Source organism: Lampetra fluviatilis, unplaced genomic scaffold, assembly GCF_964198595.1.
Source record: "Lampetra fluviatilis unplaced genomic scaffold, kcLamFluv1.1 SCAFFOLD_424, whole genome shotgun sequence".
Classification (NCBI taxonomy): Eukaryota; Metazoa; Chordata; class Hyperoartia; order Petromyzontiformes; family Petromyzontidae; genus Lampetra; species Lampetra fluviatilis.
Genome location: NW_027621073.1, coordinates 62554 through 85439, shown reverse-complemented (window position 1 = coordinate 85439; position 22886 = coordinate 62554). Strand labels below are relative to the sequence as shown.

The following is a 22886-nucleotide window of genomic DNA, read 5'->3' as shown; positions in this document are numbered from 1 at the left end:
CAGGCGAGGAGGAGGCTTGCGGCCTGCAGGAGAGGCCGCAGCGTCCTAGCACCTCGCCAGGTGAGACGAGACTCCAGGTAGAGCTGGGGGGGGGGGTGAGGTGAGTGAGTGAGTGAGGGGGGTGAGTGTTGAGGGGTGAGTGTTGAGTGTTGAGGGGTGAGTGGTGAGGGGTGAGTGGAGACTCCAGGTAGAGCTGGGGGGGGGGTGGTGAGTGGGGGGGGGGGGGGTGGTGGGTGGGGGGGGGGGTGAGTTTGTGAGTGGGTGGGTGAGTGGGTGAGTGGGTGAGTGGGTGGGTGGGTGAGTGGGTGGGTGAGTGAGTGAGTGAGTGGGTGAGTGAGTGGGTGGGTGGGTGGGTGGGTGAGTGGGTGGGTGGGTGGGTGGGTGGGTGAGTGGGTGGGTGGGTGAGTGGGTGGGTGAGTGAGTGGGTGGGTGGGTGAGGGGTGAGTCAGTGGTGAGTGGAGACTCCAGGTAGAGCTGGGGGGGGGGGTGAGTGAGTGGGTGAGTGGGTGAGTGGGTGGGTGAGTGAGTGGGTGAAGTGAGTGGGGGTGGGTGAGTGTGTGGGTGGGTGGGTGAGTAGGTGGGTGGGTGAGTGGGTGGGTTAGTGAGTGGGTGAGTGGGTGGGTGGGTGGGTGAGTGGGTGGGTGGGTGAGTGGGTGGGTGGTGTGAGTGAGTGAGTCAGTGGATGGGTGGGTGAGTGGGTGGGTGAGTGGGTGAGTGGGTGGGTGAGTGGGTGGGTGAGTGAGTGAGTGGTGAGTGGAGACTCCAGGTAGAGCTGGGGAAGGGGGGTGAGGTGAAGGGGGGTGAGGGGTGAGTGGTGAGTGAGGGGGTGAGTGAGTGAGTGGGTGGGTGAGTGAGTGGGTGGGTGAGTGGGTGGGTGAGTGAGTGAGTGGGTGAGTGAGTGAGTGGTGAGTGGAGACTCCAGGTAAAGCTGGGGGGGGGGGTGAGTGAGTGGGTGAGTGGGTGAGTGGGTGGGTGAGTGAGTGGGTGAGTGAGTGGGTGGGTGAGTGTGTGGGTGGGTGGGTGAGTAGGTGGGTGGGTGGGTGAGTGGGTGGGTTAGTGAGTGGGGTGAGTGGGTGGGTGGGTGGGTGGGTGAGTGGGTGGGTGGGTGAGTGGGTGGGTGGGTGAGTGAGTGAGTCAGTGGATGGGTGGGTGAGTGGGTGGGTGAGTGGGTGAGTGGGTGGGTGAGTGGGTGGGTGAGTGAGTGAGTGGTGAGTGGAGACTCCAGGTAGAGCTGGGGAAGGGGGGTGAGGTGAAGGGGGGTGAGGGGTGAGTGGTGAGTGAGGGGGTGTGAGTGAGTGAGTGGGTGGGTGAGTGAGTGGGTGGGGTGAGTGGGTGGGTGAGTGAGTGAGTGGGTTGAGTGAGTGAGTGGGTGAGTGGAGACTCCAGGTAAAGCTGGGGGGGGGGGGGGTGAGGTGAGGGGGGGGTGAGGGGTGAGGGGTGAGTGAGTGGTGAGTGAGTGGGTGGGTGAGTGGGTGGGAGGGTGAGTGGGTGAGTGAGTGGGTGATTGAGTGGGTGGGTGGGTGAGTGAGTGAGTGAGTGGGTGAGTGGGTGGGGTGAGTGGGTGGGAGGGTGAGTGGGTGAGTGAGTGGGTGATTGAGTGGGTGGGTGGGTGAGTGAGTGAGTGGGTGGGTGAGTGGGTGGGTGAGTGGGTGGGAGGGTGAGTGGGTGAGTGAGTGGGTGATTGAGTGGGTGGGTGGGTGAGTGGGTGGGTGAGTGGGTGGGAGGGTGAGTGGGTGAGTGGGTGATTGAGTGGGTGGGTGGGTGAGTGAGTGAGTGGGTGAGTGGGTGGGTGGGTGAGTGGGTGAGTGGGTGGGTGGGTGAGTGGGGGTGAGTGGTGGTGGGTGGGTGGGTGAGTGGGTGGGGTGAGTGGGTGAGTGGGTGAGTGAGTGAGTGGGTGGGTGGGTGGGTGGGTGGGTGGGGTGGGTGGGTGAGTGAGTGGGTGGGTGGGTGAGTGAGTGAGTGAATAAGTGGGTTGGTGAAGTGAGTGAGTGAGTGGGTGGGTGGGTGAGTGAGTGAGTGAGTGGGTGAGTGGGTGGGTAGGTGAGTGAGTGGGTGAGCGGGTGAGTGCGTGAGTGAGTGGGTGGGTGAGTGGGTGAGTGGGTGGGTGGGTGGGTGGGTGAGTGAGTGGGTGGGTGGGTGGGTGAGTGAGTGGGTGGGTGAGTGAGTGAGTGAGTGAGGTGAGTGAGTGAGTGAGTGAGGTGAGTGAGTGGGTGAGTGGATGAGTGGGTGAGTGGGGTGAGTGAGTGGGGTGGGTGGGTGAGTGGGTGGGTGGGTGAGTGGGTGGGTGAGTGGGTTAGTGGGTGAGTGAGTGGGTGAGTGAGTGAGTAAGTGGGTGGGTGAGTGAGTGAGTGAGTGGGTGGGTGGGTGGGTGGGTGAGTGAGTGGGTGGGTGAGTGGGTGAGTGGGTGAGTGGGTGGATGAGTGGCGTGATTGAGTAGTGGGTGAGTGGGTGGATGAGTGGGTGAGTGAGTGAGTGAGTGGGTGGGTGAGTGAGTGAGTGAGTGGGTGGGTGAGTGAGTGAGTGAGTGGGTGAGTGGATGAGTGGGTGTGTGGGTGAGTGGGTGGGTGAGTGAGTGGGTGGGTGAGTGGGTGGGTGAGTGGGGTGAGTGGGTGGATGAGTGGGTAATTGAGTGAGTGGGTGAGTGGGTGGATGAGTGGGTGAGTGAGTGAATGGGTGAGTGGGTGGATGAGTGGGTGAGTGAGTGAGTGAGTGGGTGAGTGGGTGGATGAGTGGGTGAGTGGGTGGATGAGTGGGTGAGTGAGTGAGTGGGTGAGTGGGTGGATGAGTGGGTGAGTGAGTGAGTGGGTGGTGGGTGAGTGGGTGGGTGAGTGGGTGGGTGAGTGGGTGAGTGGGTGGATGAGTGGGTGATTGAGTGAGTGGGTGAGTGGGTGGATGAGTGGGTGAGTGATGTGAGTGAGTGAGTGGGTGGGTGAGTAAGTGTGTGAGTGAGTGGGTGGTGGATGGTGTGGGTGAGTGGGTGAGTGGGTGGGTGAGTGAGTGGGTGGGTGAGTGGGTGAGTGAGTGGGTGAGTGGGTGGATGAGTGGGTGATTGAGTGAGTGGGTGAGTGGGTGGATGAGTGGGGTGAGTGAGTGAGTGGGTGAGTAGGTGGATGAGTGGAGTGAGTGAGTGAGTGGGTGAGTGGGTGGATGAGTGAGTGAGTGAGTGAGTGATGTGAGTGAGTGAGTGAGTGAGGTGGGTGAGTGGTGGGTGGGTGAGTGGGTGGGTGGTGGGTGAGTGGGTGGATGAGTGGGTGATTGTGTGAGTGGGTGAGTGGGTGATGAGTGGGTGAGTGAGTGAGTGGTGAGTGGTGGGTGAGTGAGTGTGTGAGTGAGTGAGTGAGTGGGTGGGTGAGTGAGTGAGTGGGTGAGTGGATGAGTGGGTGAGTGGGTGAGTGGGTGGTGTGAGTGATGGGTGGTGTGAGTGGGGTGGGTGAGTGGGTGAGTGGGTGGATGAGTGGGTGATTGAGTGAGTGGGTGGTGTGAGTGAGTGAGTGGGTGTGTGGATGAGTGGGTGAGTGGGGTGAGTGGGTGGGTGAGTGAGTGGGTGGGTGAGTGGGTGGGTGAGTGGGGTGTGGGTAGATGAGTGGTGATTGAGTGAGTGGGTGAGTGGGTGGATGAGTGGGTGAGTGAGTGAGTGGGTGAGTGGGTGGATGAGTGGTGTGTGAGTGAGTGGGTGAGTGGGTGGTTGAGTGGGTGTGAGTGGTGTGAGTGAGTGGGGTGGGTGAGTGGGTGGGTGAGTGGGTGAGTGGGTGGTTGAGTGGGTGATTGAGTGAGTGGGTGTGAGTGGGTGGATGAGTGGGTGAGTGAGTGAGTGAGTGAGTGAGTGAGTGAGTGAGTGAGTGAGTGAGTGGGTGGGTGAGTGAGTGAGTGGGTGGGTGAGTGAGTGAGTGGGTGAGTGGATGAGTGGGTGAGTGGGTGAGTGGGTGGGTGAGTGAGTGGGTGGGTGAGTGGGTGGGTGAGTGGGTGAGTGGGTGATTGAGTAAGTGGGTGTGTGGGTGGATGAGTGGGTGAGTGAGTGAGTGGGTGAGTGGGTGGATGAGTGGGTGAGTGAGTGAGTGGGTGAGTGGGTTAGTAAGTGAGTGAGTGAGTGGGTGAGTGGATGAGTGGGTGAGTGGGTGAGTGGGTGGGTGAGTGAGTGGGTGGGTGAGTGGGTGAGTGAGTGGGTGAGTGGGTGGATGAGTGGGTGATTGAGTGAGTGGGTGAGTGGGTGGATGAGTGGGTGAGTGAGTGAGTGGGTGAGTAGGTGGATGAGTGGGTGAGTGAGTGAGTGGGGTGAGTGGGTGGATGAGTGAGTGAGTGAGTGAGTGAGTGAGTGGGTGAGTGAGTGGGTGGGTGAGTGGGTGGGTGAGTGGGTGAGTGGGTGGATGAGTGGGTGATTGAGTGAGTGGGTGAGTGGGTGGATGAGTGGGTGAGTGAGTGAGTGAGTGAGTGAGTGAGTGAGTGAGTGAGTGAGTGAGTGGGTGAGTGAGTGAGTGAGTGAGTGGGTGGGTGAGTGAGTGAGTGGGTGAGTGGATGAGTGGGTGAGTGGGTGAGTGGGTGGGTGAGTGAGTGGGTGGGTGAGTGGGTGGGTGAGTGGGTGAGTGGGTGGATGAGTGGGTGATTGAGTGAGTGGGTGGGTGAGTGAGTGAGTGGGTGAGTTGATGAGTGGGTGAGTGGGTGAGTGGGTGGGTGAGTGAGTGGGTGGGTGAGTGGGTGGGTGAGTGGGTGAGTGGGTAGATGAGTGGGTGATTGAGTGAGTGGGTGAGTGGGTGGATGAGTGGGTGAGTGAGTGAGTGAGTGGGTGAGTGGGTGGATGAGTGGGTGAGTGAGTGAGTGGGTGAGTGGGTGGATGAGTGGGTGAGTGAGTGAGTGAGTGGGTGAGTGAGTGGGTGGGTGAGTGGGTGGGTGAGTGGGTGAGTGGGTGGATGAGTGGGTGATTGAGTGAGTGGGTGAGTGGGTGGATGAGTGGGTGAGTGAGTGAGTGAGTGGGTGGGTGAGTGAGTGAGTGGGTGGGTGAGTGAGTGAGTGGGTGAGTGGATGAGTGGGTGAGTGGGTGAGTGGGTGAGTGGGTGGGTGAGTGAGTGGGTGGGTGAGTGGGTGGGTGAGTGGGTGAGTGGGTGATTGAGTAAGTGGGTGTGTGGGTGGATGAGTGGGTGAGTGAGTGAGTGGGTGAGTGGGTGGATGAGTGGGTGAGTGAGTGAGTGGGTGAGTGGGTGGATGAGTGGGTGATTGAGTGAGTGGGTGAGTGGGTGGATGAGTGGGTGAGTGAGTGAGTGGGTGAGTGGGTGAGTGGGTGGGTAGGTGAGTGAGTGGGTGAGCGGGTGAGTGGGTGGATGAGTGGGTGAGTGAGTGGGTGGGTGGGTGAGTGGGTGAGTGGGTGGGTGGGTGAGTGGGTGGGTGAGTGGGTGAGTGGGTGAGTGAGTGGGTGGGTGAGTGAGTGGGTGAGTGAGTTAGTGAGTAAGTGGGTGGGTGAGTGAGTGAGTGGGTGAGTGAGTGGGTGGGTGAGTGGGTGGGTGAGTGGGTGAGTGGGTGGATGAGTGGGTGAGTGAGTGAGTGGGTGAGTGGGTGGATGAGTGGGTGAGTGGGTGAGTGAGTGAGTGAGTGAGTGAGTGAGTGAGTGGGTGAGTGGGTGGATGAGTGGGTGAGTGAGTGGGTGAGTGGTGAGTGGGTGAGTGAGTGAGTGGGTGATTGAGTGGGTGGGTGGGTGAGTGAGTGAGTGGGTGGGTGGATGAGTGGGTGAGTGAGTGGGTGAGTGGGTGGATGAGTGGGTGAGTGGGTGGATGAGTGGGTGAGTGGGTGGATGAGTGGGTGAGTGAGTGAGTGGGTGAGTGGGTGGATGAGTGGGTGAGTGGGTGAGTGAGTGGGTGGGTGAGTGAGTGGGTGAGTGAGTTAGTGAGTAAGTGGGTGGGTGAGTGAGTGAGTGAGTGGGTGAGTGAGTGGGTGGGTGAGTGGGTGGGTGAGTGGGTGAGTGGGTGGATGAGTGGGTGAGTGAGTGAGTGGGTGAGTGGGTGGATGAGTGGGTGAGTGGGTGAGTGAGTGAGTGGGTGAGTGGGTGAGTGAGTGGGTGGGTGAGTGGGTGAGTGAGTGGGTGGGTGAGTGGGTGAGTGGGTGGATGAGTGGGTGAGTGAGTGAGTGGGTGAGTGGGTGGATGAGTGGGTGAGTGGGTGGATGAGTGGGTGAGTGAGTGAGTGAGTGGGTGAGTGGGTGGATGAGTGGGTGAGTGAGTGAATGGGTGAGTGGGTGGATGAGTGGGTGAGTGAGTGAGTGGGTGGATGAGTGGGTGAGTGGGTGAGTGAGTGGGTGGGTGAGTGGGTGAGTGGGTGGATGAGTGGGTGAGTGAGTGAGTGAGTGGGTGAGTGGGTGGATGAGTGGGTGAGTGGGTGGATGAGTGGGTGAGTGAGTGAGTGGGTGAGTGAGTGGGTGAGTGGGTGGATGAGTGGGTGAGTGAGTGAGTGGATGAGTGGGTGAGTGGGTGAGTGAGTGGGTGGGTGAGTGGGTGAGTGGGTGGATGAGTGGGTGAGTGGGTGAGTGAGTGGGTGGGTGAGTGGGTGAGTGGGTGGATGAGTGGGTGAGTGAGTGAGTGGGTGAGTGGGTGGATGAGTGGGTGAGTGGGTGGATGAGTGGGTGAGTGAGTGAGTGGGTGAGTGGGTGGATGAGTGGGTGAGTGAGTGAGTGGGTGAGTGGGTGAGTGGGTGAGTGAGTGGGTGGGTGAGTGGGTGAGTGAGTGGGTGGGTGAGTGGGTGAGTGGGTGGATGAGTGGGTGAGTGAGTGAGTGGGTGAGTGGGTGGATGAGTGGGTGAGTGGGTGGATGAGTGGGTGAGTGAGTGAGTGAGTGGGTGAGTGGGTGGATGAGTGGGTGAGTGAGTGAATGGGTGAGTGGGTGGATGAGTGGGTGAGTGAGTGAGTGGGTGGATGAGTGGGTGAGTGGGTGAGTGAGTGGGTGGGTGAGTGGGTGAGTGGGTGGATGAGTGGGTGAGTGAGTGAGTGGGTGAGTGGGTGGATGAGTGGGTGAGTGGGTGGATGAGTGGGTGAGTGAGTGAGTGGGTGAGTGAGTGGGTGAGTGGGTGGATGAGTGGGTGAGTGAGTGAGTGGATGAGTGGGTGAGTGGGTGAGTGAGTGGGTGGGTGAGTGGGTGAGTGGGTGGATGAGTGGGTGAGTGAGTGGGTGAGTGGGTAAGTGGGTGGATGAGTGGGTGAGTGGGTGGATGAGTGGGTGAGTGGGTGGATGAGTGGGTGAGTGGGTGGATGAGTGGGTGAGTGAGTGGGTGAGTGGGTGGATGAGTGGGTGAGTGGGTGGATGAGTGGGTGAGTGAGTGGGTGAGTGGGTGGATGAGTGGGTGAGTGGGTGAGTGGGTGAGTGGGTGGATGAGTGGGTGAGTGGGTGGATGAGTGGGTGAGTGAGTGAGTGGGTGAGTGGGTGGATGAGTGGGTGAGTGGGTGGATGAGTGGGTGAGTGGGTGGATGAGTGGGTGAGTGGGTGGATGAGTGGGTGAGTGAGTGGGTGAGTGGGTGGATGAGTGGGTGAGTGGGTGGATGAGTGGGTGAGTGGGTGAGTGGGTGAGTGGGTGGATGAGTGGGTGAGTGGGTGGATGAGTGGGTGAGTGGGTGGATGAGTGGGTGAGTGGGTGGATGAGTGGGTGAGTGAGTGGGTGAGTGGGTGGATGAGTGGGTGAGTGGGTGAGTGGGTGAGTGGGTGGATGAGTGGGTGAGTGGGTGGATGAGTGGGTGAGTGGGTGGATGAGTGGGTGAGTGAGTGGGTGAGTGGGTGGATGAGTGGGTGAGTGGGTGGATGAGTGTGTGAGTGGGTGGATGAGTGGGTGAGTGAGTGAGTGGGTGAGTGGGTGGATGAGTGGGTGAGTGGGTGGATGAGTGGGTGAGTGAGTGAGTGGGTGAGTGGGTGGATGAGTGGGTGAGTGGGTGGATGAGTGGGTGAGTGAGTGAGTGGGTGAGTGGGTGGATGAGTGGGTGAGTGGGTGGATGAGTGGGTGAGTGGGTGGATGAGTGGGTGAGTGAGTGAGTGGGTGAGTGAGTGGGTGAGTGGGTGGATGAGTGGGTGGATGAGTGGGTGAGTGAGTGAGTGGGTGAGTGGGTGGATGAGTGGGTGAGTGAGTGAGTGGGTGAGTGGGTGGATGAGTGGGTGAGTGAGTGGGTGAGTGAGTGGGTGAGTGAGTGGGTGAGTGAGTGGGTGAGTGGTGAGTTAGAGAGTGGTGAGGGATGAGTGGTGAGTAAGAATAGTGAGTGGAGAGTGGAGAGTCCTGTGATGGTAACTACGGTGGTGACCATGGCAACCGTGGTGGTGGTAACCGTGGCAGTAACCGTGGTGATGGTAACATGGTAACCGTGGTGATGGTAACATGGTAACCGTGGTGATGGTAACATGGTAACCGTGGCGATGGTAACCATGGCGACGCGTCCTCACCGCAAGGTACAGCATGGAGTACATCGCAAACGACGAGTGGCCAGAGTAGAATGACTTCCTGGGTCACGCAGAGGTCACGCAGAGGTCACGCAGAGGTCACGCAGAGGTTAGCGGGGCCGCTCAGAGGTCACACGTGGGTCATACAGAGGTCACACGAGGATGGGCTGTGGTGAGTGGTGGTGTGTCTGTGTGTGTGTCTGTGTGTGTGTCTGTGTGTATGTGTGTCTGTGTGTGTGTGTGTGTCTGTGTGTGTGTGTGTGTGTCTGTGTGTGTGTCTGTGTGTGTGTGTCTGTCTGTGTGTGTCTGTGTGTGTGTGTCTGTCTGTGTGTGTCTGTGTGTGTGTGTGTCTGTGTGTGTCTCTGTGTGTGTGTGAGTCTCTGTGTGAGTCTCTGTGTGTGTCTCTGCGTGTGTCTCTGTATGTCTCTGTATGTCTCTGTGTGTCTCTGTGTTTATGAGTCTCTGTGTGGATCTCTGTGTGTGTCTCTCTGTGTCTCTCTGTGTGAGTCTCTGTGTGTCTGTCTGTGTGTCTCTCTCTGTGTGTCTCTGTGTCTCTCTCTGTGTCTCTGAGTTTGTGTGTGTGTGTGTGTCTGTGTGTGTGTCTGTGTGTGTGTGTGTCACTGTGTGTGTGTGTCTGTGTGTGTGTGTGTCTGTATGTCTGTGTCTGTGTGTGTGTCTGTGTGTGTGTGTCTCTGTGTCTCTCTCTCTGTATGTCTCTATGTGTGTGTCTGTGTGTCTCTCTCTGTGTCTCTGTATCTCTCTCTGTGTCTCTCTCTGTGTCTCTCTCTGTGTCTCTCTCTGTGTCTCTGTGTGTGTGTCTCTGTGTCTGTGTGTGTGTCTCTGTGTGTGTCTCTGTGTCTCTGTGTGTGTGTCTCTGTGTCTCTGTGTGTGTCTGTGTGTGTGTGTGTAACTGTGCGTGTGTCTCTGTGTGTGTCTCTGTGTGTGTCTCTGTGTGTGTCTCTGTGTCTCTGTGTGTGTCACCTGGCTTCATTGACGAGATGAGCTTCTCCCGTGCAAGGCACAGCACCCGACATTGCGGCTGAGCAGTTGAACCCCGGCGCCAGGGCACACACGTGCAGGCAGTGTGTGTGTGTCACTGTGTGTGTGTGTGTGTCACTGTGTGTGTGTGTCTGTGTGTGTGTGTGTCTGTGTCACTGTGTGTGTGTGTGTCTGTGTGTGTGTGTGTCTGTGTGTGTGTGTGTCTGTGTCACTGTGTGTGTGTGTGTCACCTGGCTTCATTGACGAGATGAGCTTCTCCCGTGCAAGGCACAGCACCCGACATTGCGGCTGAGCAGTTGAACCCCGGCGCCAGGGCACACACGTGCAGGCAGTGTGTGTGTGTCACTGTGTGTGTGTGTGTGTCACTGTGTGTGTGTCTGTGTCTGTGTCTGTGTGTGTGTGTCTGTGTGTGTGTGTGTCTGTGTCACTGTGTGTGTGTGTGTGTCTCTGTGTGTCACCTGGCTTCATTGACGAGATGAGCTTCTCCCGTGCAAGGCACAGCCCCCGACATTGCGGCTGAGCAGTTGAACCCCGGCGCCAGGGCACACACGTGCAGGAAGTGTGGTCTCAGCCGCCCGATGGAATACTTAGCCACGTCTGTGAAGGCCTGCAGGTAGCACATGGTGATGGTGGTGATGGTGGTGGTGGTGGTGGTGATGGTGGTGATGGTGGTGGTGGTGATGGTGGTGGTGGTGATGGTGGTGATGGTGGTGATGGTGGTGGTCGTGGTGGTGATGGTGATGATGGTGATGATGCTGGTGGTGGTGGTGATGGTGATGGTGGTGGTGATGGTGGTGATGATGGTGGTGGTGGTGGTGATGGTGGTGGTGATGGTGGTGGTGGTGATGGTGGTGGTGATGGTGGTGGTGGTGATGGTGGTGGTGATGGTGGTGGTGGTGATGGTGGTGGTGATGGTGGTGGTGGTGATGGTGGTAATGGTGGTGGTGGTGATGGTGATGGTGGTGATGGTGGTGATGGTGGTGGTGGTGGTGATGGTGGTGATGATGATGATGGTGGTGATGTTAGTGATGTTAGTGATGATGTTAGTGATGTCATCTCTTGCCTGGCTCATGGCTGCCCCCAGTAGGAACGCCCCCAGCTTCTTGTAGAGTGACGACACGGCCAGTGATGATGGTGATGATGATGGTGATGGTAGTGATAGTGATGTTTGTGATGGTAGTGATGATGGTGGTGGTGATGATGATGGTGATGATGGTGGTGATGGTAGTGATGATGATGATGATGGTGATGATGGTGGTGATGGTAGTGATGATGATGATGGTGATGATGGTGATGATGGTGATGATGGTGGTGGTGATGATGGTGGTGATGGTAGTGATGATGATGATGGTGGTGGTGATGATGATGGTGATGATGGTGGTGATGGTAGTGATGATGATGATGGTGATGATGGTGGTGATGGTAGTGATGATGATGATGGTGATGATGGTGATGGTAGTGATGATGATGATGGTGATGATGGTGGTGATGGTAGTGATGATGATGATGGTGATGATGGTGATGATGGTGATGATGATGATGGTGATGATGGTGATGATGATGATGGTGATGATGGTGATGATGATGATGGTGATGATGGTGGTGATGGTGATGATGGTGGTGATGGTAGTGATGATGATGGTGGTGATGATGGTGATGATGGTGATGATGGTGATGATGGTGATGATGGTGATGATGATGATGGTGATGATGGTGATGATGGTGGTGGTGATGATAGTAATGATGATGGTAGTGATAGTGATGATGGTGGTGGTGGTGGTGATGTTAGTGGTGATGATGGTAGTGGTGGTGATGGTAGTGATGGTAGTGATGGTGGTGATGGTGGTGGTGGTCATGTTAGTGATGGTGATGATGATGATGATGTTAGTGATGATGATGGTGATGATGTTAGTGATGGTGATGATGTTAGTGATGTTAGTGATGGTGATGATGATGATGATGTTAGTGATGATGATGGTGATGATGTTAGTGATGGTGATGATGATGATGATGTTAGTGATGGTGATGGTGATGATGATGTTAGTGATGGTGATGATGATGATGATGTTAGTGATGGTGATGATGATGATGATGTTAGTGATGATGATGGTGATGATGTTAGTGATGGTGATGATGTTAGTGATGTTAGTGATGGTGATGATGTTAGTGATGTTAGTGATGGTGATGATGATGATGATGTTAGTGATGATGATGGTGATGATGTTAGTGATGGTGATGATGATGATGATGTTAGTGATGATGATGGTGATGATGATGTTAGTGATGGTGATGATGATGATGATGTTAGTGATGGTGATGATGATGATGATGTTAGTGATGGTGATGATGATGATGATGTTAGTGATGATGATGATGATGATGTTAGTGATGATGATGGTGATGATGTCATCACTTGCCTGGCTCATGGCTGCCCCCAGCAGGAACGCCCCCAGCTTCTTGTATAGCGACGACACGGCCAGGTTCCGCACAAATGAACGCGATGAAGATCCCTTAGCCCGGCACCACAACCACTCACCCACTGCCATCTGTGGGCGGGTGCGGGAGTGGTTGTTGTTGTTTGTTTGGTTGTGAATGGCGTTGTCACAAGTTTGTGAGTGTTTTTAAATCGTTTATATTAAGTTCGCTTGCTTGCGCGCTTAGGACCGTGCAAATCTTTCGGTCGTTTTTAAAACCCACTTCCCGTGATCCAACCGAGCTGACGTTTTGCAACACAGACTCGTTGTGCGTGACAATGAATTTTCGTGAAAAAACTAAATTTTTCCAAAATTTTACACTTTTTAGGAAAAACTTTTTTTCATATTTAATTTAAAATACCAATGTGATAAAAATGAAACTCTTACTCAAGAAAAAACAGAAATGAATAATAAAATAAAACCGATGCCACGCATATAAAGGATTTAGAGTGAAAAACTTAGTTTTTTACGCGTTAATTTTTATTGTTAATGGAGAGTGTAGGAAGGGTGTTTGTCAATGGTACAGTCCAAGTGAGTGTTTTTATCAATGAAGGGGTGTTCTTGAATGGTACAGCCCAAGCGAGTGTTTTTATCAATGAAGGGGTGTTTTTGAATGGTACAGTCCAAGCGAGTGTTTTTATCAATGAAGGGGTGTTCTTGAATGGTACAGCCCAAGTGAGTGTTTTTATCAATGAAGGGGTGTTCTTGAATGGTACAGTCCAAGCGAGTGTTTTTATCAATGAAGGGGTGTTCTTGAATGGTACAGCCCAAGCGAGTGTTTTTATCAACGAAGGGGTGTTCTTGAATGGTACAGCCCAAGTGAGTGTTTTTATCAATGAAGGGGTGTTCTTGAATGGTACAGTCCAAGCGAGTGTTTTTATCAATGAAGGGGTGTTCTTGAATGGTACAGCCCAAGCGAGTGTTTTTATCAATGAAGGGGTGTTCTTGAATGGTACAGTCCAAGCGAGTGTTTTTATCAATGAAGGGGTGTTCTTGAATGGTACAGTCCAAGTGAGTGTTTTTATCAATGAAGGGGTGTTCTTGAATGGTACAGCCCAAGCGAGTGTTTTTATCAATGAAGGGGTGTTCTTGAATGGTACAGTCCAAGCGAGTGTTTTTATCAATGAAGGGGTGTTCTTGAATGGTACAGTCCAAGCGAGTGTTTTTATCAATGAAGGGGTGTTCTTGAATGGTACAGTCCAAGCGAGTGTTTTTATCAATGAAGGGGTGTTTTTGAATGGTACAGCCCAAGCGAGTGTTTTTATCAACGAAGGGGTGTTCTTGAATGGTACAGTCCAAGCGAGTGTTTTTATCAACGAAGGGGTGTTCTTGAATGGTACAGCCCAAGTGAGTGTTTTTATCAATGAAGGGGTGTTCTTGAATGGTACAGTCCAAGCGAGTGTTTTTATCAATGAAGGGGTGTTCTTGAATGGTACAGTCCAAGCGAGTGTTTTTATCAATGAAGGGGTGTTCTTGAATGGTACAGCCCAAGTGAGTGTTTTTATCAATGAAGGGGTGTTCTTGAATGGTACAGCCCAAGTGAGTGTTTTTATCAATGAAGGGGTGTTCTTGAATGGTACAGTCCAAGTGAGTGTTTTTATCAATGAAGGGGTGTTTTTGAATGGTACAGCCCAAATGAGTGTTTTTATCAATGAAGGGGTGTTCTTGAATGGTACAGCCCAAATGAGTGTTTTTATCAATGAAGGGGTGTTTTTGAATGGTACAGCCCAAGTGAGTGCTCCTCCCAACGACTCACGGGAACGATGTTGAGCAGGAACCCCCCTGCCACCACGGCGCTGAATGGTACAGTCTCGACCCCCAGGTAGGGGTACTGGATGGACTCATCCACGCAGCTGAAGCCTCGCTGATAGGGTCGGTCCACAATGGCCAAAACCACCGTGGGGAGGGCAGCTGAGGGTGCAAACCCACACAGACATTGCCCCATAGACTCAGCATTGCCCCATAGACTCAGCACTGCCCCATAGACTCAGCATTGCCCCATAGACTCAGCATTGCCCCATAGACTCAGCATTGCCCCATAGACTCAGCATTGCCCCATAGACTCAACACTGCCCATAGACTCAACACTGCACCATAGACTCAACATTGCCCCATAGACTCACCACTGCCCCATAGACTCAACACTGCCCATAGACTCAACACTGCACCATAGACTCAACATTGCCCCATAGACTCACCACTGCCCCATAGACTCAACACTGCCCCATATACTCAACACTGCACCATAGACTCAACATTGCCCCATAGACTCAACATTGCCCCATAGAATCAACACTGCCCCATAGACTCAACATTGCCCCATAGACTCAACACTGCCCCATAGACTCAACACTGCCCCATAGACTCAACACTGCCCCATAGACTCAACACTGCCCTATAGAGCCAACACTGCCCTATAGACTCAACACTGCCCATAGACTCAACATTGCCCTATAGAGCCAACACTGCCCTATAGACTCAACACTGCCCTATAGAGTCAACACTGCCCTATAGACTCAACACTGCCCATAGACTCAACACTGCCCTATAGAGCCAACACTGCCCTATAGACTCAACACTGCCCATAGACTCAACACTGCCCTATAGAGCCAACACTGCCCTATAGACTCAACACTGCCCATAGACTCAACACTGCCCATAGACTCAACACTGCCCTATAGAGCCAACACTGCCCTATAGACTCAACACTGCCCATAGACTCAACACTGCCCTATAGACTCAACACTGCCCATAGACTCAACACTGCCCATAGACTCAACACTGCCCCATAGACTCAACATTGCCCCATAGACTCAACACTGCCCTATAGACTCAACATTGCCCCATAGACTCAACACTGCCCTATAGACTCAACACTGCCCTATAGAGTCAACACTGCCCATGGACTCAACACTGCCCTATAGAGTCAACACTGCCCTATAGACTCAACACTGCACCATAGACTCAACACTGCCCATAGACTCAACATTGCCCCATAGACTCAACACTGCCCTATAGACTCAACACTGCCCTATAGAGTCAACACTGCCCATAGACTCAACACTGCCCTATAGAGTCAACACTGCCCTATAGACTCAACACTGCACCATAGACTCAACACTACCCTATAGACTCAACACTGCACCATAGACTCAACATTGCCCCATAGACTCAACACTGCCCTATAGACTCAACACTGCCCTATAGACTCAACACTGCCCTATAGACTCAACACTGCCCTATAGAGTCAACACTGCCCATAGACTCAACACTGCCCTATAGAGTCAACACTGCCCTATAGACTCAACACTGCACCATAGACTCAACACTGCCCTATAGACTCAACACTGCCCTATAGACTCAACACTGCACCATAGACTCAACACTGCCCATAGACTCAACACTGCCCTATAGAGTCAACACTGCCCTATAGACTCAACACTGCACCATAGACTCAACACTGCCCATAGACTCAACACTGCCCCATAGACTCAACACTGCCCTATAGACTCAACACTGCACCATAGACTCAACACTGCCCCATAGACTCAACACTGCCCATAGACTCAACACTGCCCATAGACTCAACACTGCCCCATAGACTCAACACTGCCCATAGACTCAACACTGCCCATAGACTCAACACTGCCCTATAGACTCAACACTGCCCCATAGACTCAACACTGCCCATAGACTCAACACTGCCCATAGACTCAACACTGCCCATAGACTCAACACTGCCCATAGACTCAACACTGCCCATAGACTCAACACTGCCCATAGACTCAACACTGCCCTATAGACTCAACACTGCCCCATAGACTCAACACTGCCCATAGACTCAACACTGCCCATAGACTCAACACTGCCCATAGACTCAACACTGCCCATAGACTCAACACTGCCCATAGACTCAACACTGCCCATAGACTCAACACTGCCCATAGACTCAACACTGCCCTATAGACTCAACACTGCCCCATAGACTCAACATTGCCCCATAGACTCAACACTGCCCATAGACTCAACACTGCCCCATAGACTCAGCATTGCCCCATAGACTCAACACTGCCCCATAGACTCAACATTGCCCCATAGACTCAACACTGCCCCATAGACTCAGCATTGCCCCATAGACTCAACACTGCCCATAGACTCAACACTGCCCATAGACTCAACACTGCCCATAGACTCAACACTGCCCATAGACTCAACACTGCCCATAGACTCAACACTGCCCATAGACTCAACACTGCCCCATAGACTCAACACTGCCCATAGACTCAACACTGCCCTATAGAGCCAACACTGCCCTATAGACTCAACACTGCCCTATAGAGTCAACACTGCCCATAGACTCAACACTGCCCCATAGACTCAACACTGCCCATAGACTCAACACTGCCCCATAGACTCAACACTGCCCATAGACTCAACACTGCCCCATAGACTCAACACTGCCCCATAGACTCAACACTGCCCTATAGACTCAACATTGCCCCATAGACTCAACACTGCCCTATAGACTCAACACTGCCCCATAGACTCAACACTGCCCATAGACTCAACACTGCCCCATAGACTCAACACTGCCCATAGACTCAACACTGCCCCATAGACTCAACACTGCCCCATAGACTCAACACTGCCCCATAGACTCAACATTGCCCCATAGACTCAACACTGCCCCATAGACTCAACACTGCCCCATAGACTCAACACTGCCCATAGACTCAACACTGCCCCATAGACTCAACACTGCCCCATAGACTCAACACTGCCCTATAGACTCAACATTGCCCCATAGACTCAACACTGCCCTATAGACTCAACACTGCCCCATAGACTCAACACTGCCCATAGACTCAACACTGCCCCATAGACTCAACACTGCCCATAGACTCAACACTGCCCCATAGACTCAACACTGCCCCATAGACTCAACACTGCCCATAGACTCAACACTGCCCCATAGACTCAACACTGCCCATAGACTCAACACTGCCCCATAGACTCAACACTGCCCCATAGACTCAACATTGCCCCATAGACTCAACACTGCCCCATAGACTCAACACTGCCCATAGACTCAACACTGCCCCATAGACTCAACATTGCCCCATAGACTCAACACTGCCCATAGACTCAACACTGCCCCATAGACTCAACACTGCCCCATAGACTCAACACTGCCCATAGACTCAACACTGCCCCATAGACTCAACACTGCCCATAGACTCAACACTGCCCCATAGACTCAACATTGCCCCATAGACTCAACATTGCCCCATAGACTCAACACTGCCCATAGACTCAACACTGCCCCATAGACTCAACACTGCCCTATAGACTCAACACTGCCCATAGACTCAACACTGCCCCATAGACTCAACACTGCCCATAGACTCAACACTGCCCCATAGACTCAACATTGCCCCATAGACTCAACATTGCCCCATAGACTCAACACTGCCCATAGACTCAACACTGCCCCATAGACTCAACACTGCCCTATAGACTCAACACTGCCCATAGACTCAACACTGCCCATAGACTCAACACTGCCCCATAGACTCAACACTGCCCCATAGACTCAACACTGCCCATAGACTCAACACTGCCCCATAGACTCAACATTGCCCCATAGACTCAACACTGCCCATAGACTCAACACTGCCCCATAGACTCAACACTGCCCCATAGACTCAACACTGCCCATAGACTCAACACTGCCCCATAGACTCAACACTGCCCATAGACTCAACACTGCCCCATAGACTCAACATTGCCCCATAGACTCAACATTGCCCCATAGACTCAACACTGCCCATAGACTCAACACTGCCCCATAGACTCAACACTGCCCTATAGACTCAACACTGCCCATAGACTCAACACTGCCCCATAGACTCAACACTGCCCATAGACTCAACACTGCCCCATAGACTCAACATTGCCCCATAGACTCAACATTGCCCCATAGACTCAACACTGCCCATAGACTCAACACTGCCCCATAGACTCAACACTGCCCTATAGACTCAACACTGCCCATAGACTCAACACTGCCCATAGACTCAACACTGCCCCATAGACTCAACACTGCCCATAGACTCAACACTGCCCCATAGACTCAACACTGCCCTATAGACTCAACACTGCCCATAGACTCAACACTGCCCATAGACTCAACACTGCCCCATAGACTCAACACTGCCCCATAGACTCAACACTGCCCCATAGACTCAACACTGCCCCATAGACTCAACACTGCCCCATAGACTCAACACTGCCCTATAGACTCAACACTGCCCCATAGACTCAACACTGCCCCATAGACTCAACACTGCCCCATAGACTCAACACTGCCCCATAGACTCAACACTGCCCCATAGACTCAACACTGCCCCATAGACTCAACACTGCCCCATAGACTCAACACTGCCCTATAGACTCAACACTGCCCTATAGACTCAACACTGCCCATAGACTCAACACTGCCCATAGACTCAACACTGCCCCATAGACTCAACACTGCCCCATAGACTCAACACTGCCCCATAGACTCAACACTGCCCCATAGACTCAACACTGCCCTATAGACTCAACACTGCCCCATAGACTCAACACTGCCCCATAGACTCAACACTGCCCCATAGACTCAACACTGCCCCATAGACTCAACACTGCCCCATAGACTCAACACTGCCCCATAGACTCAACACTGCCCCATAGACTCAACACTGCCCTATAGACTCAACACTGCCCCATAGACTCAACACTGCCCCATAGACTCAACACTGCCCCATAGACTCAACACTGCCCTATAGACTCAACACTGCCCCATAGACTCAACACTGCCCCATAGACTCAACACTGCCCACAGACTCAACACTGCCCCATAGACTCAACACTGCCCCATAGACTCAACACTGCCCCATAGACTCAACACTGCCCCATAGACTCAACACTGCCCCATAGACTCAACACTGCCCCATAGACTCAACACTGCCCCATAGACTCAACACTGCCCTATAGACTCAACACTGCCCCATAGACTCAACACTGTCCTATAGACTCAACACTGCCCTATAGACTCAAAACTGCCCCATAGACTCAACACTGCCCCATAGACTCAACACTGCCCCATAGACTCAACACTGCCCTATAGACTCAACACTGCCCATAGACTCAACACTGCCCATAGACTCAACACTGCCCTATAGACTCAACACTGCCCTATAGACTCAACACTGCCCTATAGACTCAACACTGCCCATAGACTCAACACTGCCCTATAGACTCAACACTGCCCTATAGACTCAACACTGCCCTATAGACTCAACACTGCCCTATAGACTCAACACTGCCCCATAGACTCAACACTGCCCCATAGACTCAACACTGCCCATAGACTCAACACTGCCCCATAGACTCAACACTGCCCCATAGACTCAACACTGCCCCATAGACTCAACACTGCCCCATAGACTCAACACTGCCCTATAGACTCAACACTGCCCTATAGACTCAACACTGCCCTATAGACTCAACACTGCCCCATAGACTCAACACTGCCCTATAGACTCAACACTGCCCTATAGACTCAACACTGCCCCATAGACTCAACACTGCCCTATAGACTCAACACTGCCCTATAGACTCAACACTGCCCCATAGACTCAACACTGCCCCATAGACTCAGCACTGCCCTATAGACTCAACACTGCCCCATAGACTCAACACTGCCCTATAGACTCAACACTGCCCTATAGACTCAACACTGCCCCATAGACTCAACACTGCCCTATAGACTCAACACTGCCCCATAGACTCAACACTGCCCCATAGACTCAACACTGCACCATAGACTCAACACTGCCCTATAGACTCAACACTGCCCCATAGACTCAACACTGCCCCATAGACTCAACACTGCCCCATAGACTCAACACTGCCCTATAGACTCAACACTGCCCCATAGACTCAACACTGCCCTATAGACTCAACACTGCCCCATAGACTCAACACTGCACCATAGACTCAACACTGCCCATAGACTCAACACTGCACCATAGACTCAACACTGCCCCATAGACTCAACACTGCACCATAGACTCAACACTGCCCATAGACTCAACACTGCACCATAGACTCAACACTGCCCCATAGACTCAACACTGCCCTATAGACTCAACACTGCCCCATAGACTCAACACTGCACCATAGACTCAACACTGCCCCATAGACTCAACACTGCACCATAGACTCAACACTGCCCATAGACTCAACACTGCACCATAGACTCAACACTGCCCCATAGACTCAACACTGCACCATAGACTCAACACTGCACCATAGACTCAACACTGCCCTATAGACTCAACACTGCCCCATAGACTCAACACTGCCCTATAGACTCAACACTGCCCCATAGACTCAACACTGCCCATAGACTCAACACTGCCCATAGACTCAACACTGCACCATAGACTCAACACTGCCCTATAGACTCAACACTGCACCATAGACTCAACACTGCCCTATAGACTCAACACTGCCCATAGACTCAACACTGCCCATAGACTCAACACTGCACCATAGACTCAACACTGCCCTATAGACTCAACACTGCCCTATAGAGTAACAACTTGGTACAAAGTCGCATTCAACTATCAGATGGTTGTTGTGCGTTGGACTTTTATTAGGTTCCAAACTCCAACTCGATAACACTCAGTCACGTCACTCATTCACTCACTCATTCACTCACTCACTCACTCAGTCACTCACTCACTCACTCATACACTCACTCACTCACTCATACACTCACTCACTCATACACTCACTCAGACACTCATTCACTCACTCAGTCACTCACTCATTCATACACTCACTCACTCAGTCACTCATTCACTCACTCACTCAGTCACGTCACTCACACACTCACTCACTCATACACTCACTCAGACACTCACTCACTCAGTCACTCACTCAGACACTCAGTCACTCACTCATACACTCACTCACTCAGTCACTCACTCACTCACTCAGACACTCATTCACTCACTCAGTCACTCACTCATTCATACACTCACTCACTCAGTCACTCATTCACTCACTCACTCAGTCACGTCACTCACACACTCACTCACTCATACACTCACTCAGACACTCACTCACTCAGTCACTCACTCAGACACTCAGTCACTCACTCATACACTCACACACTCACACACTCACTCACTCACTCATACACTCACTCACTCACTGAGTGAGTGGCTGAGTGAGTGGCTGAGTGAGTGAGTGGCTGAGTGAGTGGGTGGCTGAGTGAGTGGCTGAGTGAGTGAGTGGCTGAGTGAGTGGCTGAGTGAATGAGTGGCTGAGTGAGTGGGTGAGTGAGTGGTTGAGTGGCTGAGTGAGTGGCTGAGTGAGTGGCTGAGTGAGTGAGTAATTGAGTGAGTGGGTGGCTGAGTGAGTGGCTGAGTGAGTGGCTGAGTGAGTGAGTGGCTGAGTGAGTGGCTGAGTGAGTGAGTGGCTGAGTGAGTGGGTGAGTGAGTGGTTGAGTGGCTGAGTGAGTGGCTGAGTGAGTGAGTGGCTGAGTGAGTGAGTGGCTGAGTGAGTGGCTGAGTGAGTGGCTGAGTGAGTGGCTGAGTGAGTGAGTGGGTGAGTGGGTGAGTGAGTGGGTGAGTGAGTGAGTGGCTAAGTGAGTGGCTGATTGAGTGAGTAGCTAAGTGAGTGAGTGGGTGAGTGAGTGGCTGAGTGAGTGGGTGAGTGGGTGATTGAATGGGTGAGTGGCTGAGTGAGTGAGTGGCTGAGTGAGTGGGTGAGTGAGTGGGTGAGTGAGTGAGTGGGTGAGTGAGTGGGTGAGTGAGTGGGTGAGTGGCTGAGTGAGTGAGTGGCTGAGTGAGTGGTTGAGTGGCTGAGTGAGTGAGTAGCTAAGTGAGTGGCTGAGTGAGTGGCTGAGTGAGTGGCTGAGTGAGTGGCTGAGTGAGTGAGTGAGTGGCTGAGTGAGTGAGTGAGTGACTGAGTGAGTGAGTGACTGAGTGAGTGAATGGCTGAGTGAGTGGCTGAGTGATTGAGTGAGTGACTGAGTGAGTGGCTGAGTGAGTGACTGAGTGAGTGAGTAACTGAGTGAGTGAGTGACTGAGTGAGTGAGTGACTCACCAAGGATGATGCAGGCCAAGTCGACTGCGACGAGGACGATGGGGAAGGAGGTGGACTGAGGGGTCGAGGAGGAGGTGGAGGCAGGGATGGAGGTGGCAGCAGCCATTTGTGAAAGCTCCACCTCACCACTCACTCAGTCACTCACTCACTCACCCACTCACTCACCCACTTACTCACCCACTCACTCACCACTCACTCAGTCACTCACTCACTCACTTACTCACCCACCCACTCACTCACTCACCCACTTACTCACCCACTCACTCACTCACTCACCACTCACTCAGTCACTCACTCACTCAGCCACCCACTCACTCACCCACTTACTCACCCACTTACTCACCCACCCACTCACTCACCCACTCAGCCACCCACTCACTCACCCACTCACCCACTCAGCCACCCACTGACTCACCCACCCACTCACTCACCCACTCACTCACTCATTTACTCACTCACCCACTCACCCACCCACTGACTCACCCACTCACTCACTCACCCACTCACTCACTCACCTACTCACTGCTATAGTAAAACAGTCAGTGCTATAGCCACTGCTACAGCCAGTCAGCAGATGAGGCACCACAACAACAACCACCACCACCACAACAACCACCACAACAACCACCACAACAACCACCACAACAACCACCACAACAACCACCACAACAACCACCACCACAACCACCACCACAACCACCACCACCTCGTAGCCACAACCACTCACTCAAAACCTCACCCACTCCACTACACACTCCTACACACACGGTCTTCCGGAAGGCCGGAAGTTTACCAATAAAACGGGCGGTAGACATCTTCCGGAAGATCCATACTTCGCTACCTCTTCCGGAAGAA

General features: G+C 53.3%; 1 protein-coding gene across 1 annotated transcript; it reads right to left on the bottom strand.

Moving 5' to 3' along the window:
• Positions 1–5: 5 nt before the first annotated feature.
• Positions 6–22702, bottom strand: LOC144954731 (phospholipid phosphatase 3-like; the record flags this gene model as incomplete). The annotated part of the gene is made up of 6 exons (XM_078885166.1): positions 22032–22702; positions 13624–13778; positions 11811–11939; positions 9852–10000; positions 8398–8455; positions 6–83 (listed from the first exon to the last, which is right to left on the bottom strand). Coding segments are annotated over exons 1-6 (675 nt in total), but the record flags the coding sequence as incomplete, so codon positions are not given.
• Between the last annotated feature and the right edge of the window lie 184 nt (positions 22703–22886).